The following is a 5,000-nucleotide window of genomic DNA, read 5'->3' as shown; positions in this document are numbered from 1 at the left end:
TGATTCTATATGCATTGTGATTCTATATGCATTGTGATTCTCATGATTCTATATGCATTGTGATTCTATATGCATTGTGATCCTCGTGATTCTATATGCATTGTGATTCTATAAGCATTGTGATTCTATATGCATTGTGATTCTCATGATTCTATATGTATTGTGATTCTATAAGCATTGTGATTCTATATGCATTGTGATTCTATATGTATTGTGATTCTCATGATTCTATATGCATTGTGATTCTATAAGCATTGTGATCCTCGTGATTCTATATGTATTGTGATTCTATATGCATTGTGATTCTCATGATTCTATATGCATTGTGATTCTATATGCATTGTGATTCTATATGCATTGTGATTCTATATGTATTGTGATCCTCGTGATTCTATATGCATTGTGATTCTATATGCATTGTGATTCTCATGATTCTATATGCATTGTGATTCTATATGCATTGTGATTCTCATGATTCTATATGCATTGTGATTCTATATGCATTGTGATTCTATATGCATTGTGATTCTCATGATTCTATATGCATTGTGATCCTCATGATTCTATATGCATTGTGATTCTATATGCATTGTGATTCTCATGATTCTATATGCATTGTGATTCTATATGTATTGTGATTCTCATGATTCTATATGCATTGTGATTCTCATGATTCTATATGCATTGTGATTCTATATGTATTGTGATTCTCATGATTCTATATGCATTGTGATTCTCATGATTCTATATGCATTGTGATCCTCATGATTCTATATGCATTGTGATTCTCATGATTCTATATGCATTGTGATTCTATATGCATTGTGATTCTCATGATTCTATATGCATTGTGATTCTATATGCATTGTGATTCTCATGATTCTATATGCATTGTGATTCTATATGTATTGTGATTCTCATGATTCTATATGCATTGTGATTCTCATGATTCTATATGCATTGTGATTCTATATGTATTGTGATTCTCATGATTCTATATGCATTGCGATTGGATAGTGTGATTTTATTTGCTATTGGATGTTCCCAACATATTCCTCACCATATGTCTGCTAAAGAGAGACAGAGAGAGCCATAACAAAATGAGTTTTGATCAGTCATGGAAACACAAGACCTGAAAACTAATTGGCTCCCTATTTAAAGAAGATGGAGAACGAGCTATGGAGGAAAAATACTGGAGATTTGGTGCAGGTACAGCCAACTATCGCAAAAATAATATGATACACAGTCAAAAAATAATATTGATTTCCCCCCCCACCACTAGCACGCATACATGTTGTGTCTACACAGAAACCTCAAACTCAACCACACCTAGACGGACGGACAGGACAGGACAGACAGACAGGACAGACAGACCTCTTACCCAGTAGTCTCAATGAAGTCCACACATAGCACAATGTCATAACTGCCTGGGTACAGACAGCCTCCAGCCGGCCTAGTCTTTGTCTCTACAGCCTGGGGCTTTTCTGAGGAGTTTACCCCAGACACCTCACTCCCTCTCTGGGCAACATAGGCTGCTGGGGTAGGCCCCGCTAATGGCCTACCACAGGCCGAGAGAAATAGAGAGAGAAATGAATCTTAGTAAAATACATTACTACAATTATCAAACAAAACCATAATTTGTGTCTCTCATTCATTCACTCACTCTGTTCTCTTCTTTTTCTCATCTTCCTCGGCAGTAAGGTCAACAGCGCCGGGGCAACTTCCCTCTTCACTCCTCCTGTCCTCTTCTTGTTCTCTCTCTCCGTCCTCTAGTCTCTCTGCCAGGGCCAAACCCAGCTCAGTCAGAGAATACCTAGGAGAGGGGGATGAGGGACAGAGAGAGAGATGGAAAGAGATCACTACAGGGTAACAGAGAAAGTGACAGATGAAGAGGAACAAACGAGGTAGAAAGAACATGGAGAGTTTTAAAAAGAAGACAAGACAAGGTGTAGTCTTGTCGTTTACCTGGCGGGGTTGTGTGTCTTCTGGACCAAGTCTTTCTGTATCAGTGTGCTCACTGAGGACCAGGCTGTGTATTTACTACCTAGGTCAGGCTACAGGCGACGAGAGGGAGGAGAGGACAGGGGGGAGGAGGACAGGAGGGAGGAGGACAGGGGGGAGGAGGACAGGGGGGAGGAGGACAGTAGGGAGGAGAGGACAGGGGGGGAGGAGGACAGGGGGGAGGAGGAGGACAGGGAGGAGAGGACAGGGGGGGAGGAGGAGGACAGGGGGGAGAGGACAGGGGGGAGGAGGACAGGGGGGAGGAGGAGGACAGGGAGGAGAGGACAGGGGGGGAGGAGGACAGGGGGGGAGGAGGACAGGGGGGAGGAGGACAGGGAGGAGAGGACAGGGAGGAGAGGACAGGGAGGAGGAGGACAGGGGGGGAGGAGGACAGGGGGAGGAGGACAGGGGGAGGAGGACAGGGGGAGGAGGACAGGGGGGGAGGAGGACAGGGGGAGGAGGACAGGGGGGAGGAGGACAGGGGGAGGAGGACAGGGGGGAGGAGGACGGGGGAAGGAGGACAGGGGGAGGAGGACAGGGGGGAGGAGGACAGGGAGGAGAGGACAGGGAGGAGGAGGAGGACAGGGGGGAGAGGACAGGGAGGAGAGGACAGGGAGGAGGAGGACAGGGGGGAGGAGGACAGGGGGGGAGGAGGACGGGGGGGAGGAGGACGGGGGGAGGAGGACGGGGGGGGAGGAGGACAGGGGGAGGAGGACAGGGAGGAGAGGACAGGGAGGAGGAGGACAGGGGGGAGGAGGACAGGGAGGAGAGGACAGGGGGGAGGAGGACAGGGAGGAGAGGACAGGGAGGAGGAGGACAGGGGGGAGGAGGAGGACAGGGGGGAGAGGACAGGGAGGAGAGGACAGGGAGGAGGAGGACAGGGGGGAGGAGGACAGGGGGGAGGAGGACGGGGGAAGGAGGACAGGGGGAGGAGGACAGGGGAAAAGACTATGTTAGAGTCATTGATTGTTTGTGCTAGCATGACAAGAGACCTCAAGAGTTATGTTGTAGCAAACATTGTCTGAACGTTGTAGCAAACATTGTCTGAATGTTGTAGCAAACGTTGTCTGAATGTTGTAGCAAACGTTGTCTGAATGTGGCTCAGACTCACCACAGAGAAGGACTTGTCACACAGATGCTGGGCTTCAGCCTGCAGCTCCAGTTTAAACATAAAGCCCTTACCCCCAGGAACCTAGAGAGAGGACAGGGGGAGAGGACCTATCAATGTCACACGTCTGAGAAAACAAAACAGCATCTTACTTACATTTACTGGGAATCACAGAGTGTAAATTTTCCTTCTGCTTCTTATTGAGGAGGGAAAGATGAAGGATCAGGAGAGAGGCACATGGAGCGAGGGGACAGGGGACAGAGAGCGAGGGGACAGGGGACAGAGAGCGAGGGGACAGGGGACAGAGAGCGAGGGGACAGGGGACAGAGAGCGAGGGGACAGGGAGCGAGCGGACAGGGAGCGAGCGGACAGAGAACGAGGGGACAAGGGACAGGGAGCGAGGGGAGAGAGACTCTCTGTAGAGTGATAACAGACCTGAGACTCTCTGTAGAGTGTTAACAGACCTGAGACTCTCTGTAGAGTGTTAGCAGACCTGAGACTCTCTGTAGAGTGTTAACAGACCTGAGACTCTCTGTAGAGTGTTAACAGACCTGAGACTCTCTGTAGAGTGTTAACAGACCTGAGACTCTCTGTAGAGTGTTAACAGACCTGAGACTCTCTGTAGAGTGTTAACAGACCTGAGACTCTCTGTAGAGTGTTAACAGACCTGAGACTCTCTGTAGAGTGTTAGCAGAACAGACCTGAGACTCTCTGTAGAGTGTTAGCAGAACAGACCTGAGACTCTCTGTAGAGTGTTAGCAGAACAGACCTGAGACTCTCTGTAGAGTGTTAGCAGACCTGAGACTCTCTGTAGAGTGTTAGCAGACCTGAGACTCTCTGTAGAGTGTTAGCAGACCTGAGACTCTCTGTAGAGTGTTAGCAGACCTGAGACTCTCTGTAGAGTGTTAACAGACCTGAGACTCTCTGTAGAGTGTTAACAGACCTGAGACTCTCTGTAGAGTGTTAGCAGACCTGAGACTCTCTGTAGAGTGTTAGCAGACATGAGACTCTCTGTAGAGTGTTAACAGACCTGAGACTCTCTGTAGAGTGTTAGCAGAACAGACCTGAGACTCTCTGTAGAGTGTTAGCAGACCTGAGACTCTCTGTAGAGTGTTAGCAGACCTGAGACTCTCTGTAGAGTGTTAGCAGACCTGAGACTCTCTGTAGAGTGTTAGCAGACCTGAGACTCTCTGTAGAGTGTTAGCAGACCTGAGACTCTCTGTAGAGTGTTAGCAGACCTGAGACTCTCTGTAGAGTGTTAGCAGACCTGAGACTCTCTGTAGAGTGTTAGCAGACCTGAGACTCTCTGTAGAGTGTTAGCAGACATGAGACTCTCTGTAGAGTGTTAACAGACCTGAGACTCTCTGTAGAGTGTTAACAGACCTGAGACTCTCTGTAGAGTGTTAACAGACCTGAGACTCTCTGTAGAGTGTTAACAGACCTGAGACTCTCTGTAGAGTGTTAGCAGAACAGACCTGAGACTCTCTGTAGAGTGTTAACAGACCTGAGACTCTCTGTAGAGTGTTAACAGACCTGAGACTCTCTGTAGAGTGTTAGCAGACCTGAGACTCTCTGTAGTGTTAACAGACCTGAGACTCTCTGTAGAGTGTTAGCAGACCTGAGACTCTCTGTAGAGTGATAACAGACCTGAGACTCTCTGTAGAGTGTTAGCAGACCTGAGACTCTCTGTAGAGTGATAACAGACCTGAGACTCTCTGTAGAGTGATAACAGACCTGAGACTCTCTGTAGAGTGTTAACAGACCTGAGACTCTCTGTAGAGTGATAACAGACCTGAGACTCTCTGTAGAGTGTTAACAGACCTGAGACTCTCTGTAGAGTGATAACAGACCTGTGACTCTCTGTAGAGTGTTAACAGACCTGAGACTCTCT

At 47.8% G+C, this 5,000-nt stretch overlaps 1 protein-coding gene across 1 annotated transcript in view; it reads right to left on the bottom strand.

The window, feature by feature from the left end:
* The window catches only part of mus81 (MUS81 structure-specific endonuclease subunit), a 37,156-nt gene that overhangs the window by 27,288 nt on the left and 4,868 nt on the right, over positions 1-5,000 (bottom strand). The window contains exons 5-8 of the mRNA XM_045701612.1: positions 3,113-3,193; positions 1,966-2,054; positions 1,664-1,813; positions 1,382-1,558 (exon numbers count right to left, since the gene is read on the bottom strand). Coding sequence (XP_045557568.1) covers positions 1,382-1,558; positions 1,664-1,813; positions 1,966-2,054; positions 3,113-3,193 — 497 coding nt within the window. The remainder of the gene's footprint in view (positions 1-1,381; positions 1,559-1,663; positions 1,814-1,965; positions 2,055-3,112; positions 3,194-5,000) is intronic.

The sequence above is a fragment of the Salmo salar genome, chromosome ssa18 (genome assembly GCF_905237065.1).
Source record: "Salmo salar chromosome ssa18, Ssal_v3.1, whole genome shotgun sequence".
Classification (NCBI taxonomy): Eukaryota; Metazoa; Chordata; class Actinopteri; order Salmoniformes; family Salmonidae; genus Salmo; species Salmo salar.
The sequence above is the reverse complement of the archived record's forward strand: the minus strand, read 5'-3'. Positions and strand labels throughout refer to the sequence as shown.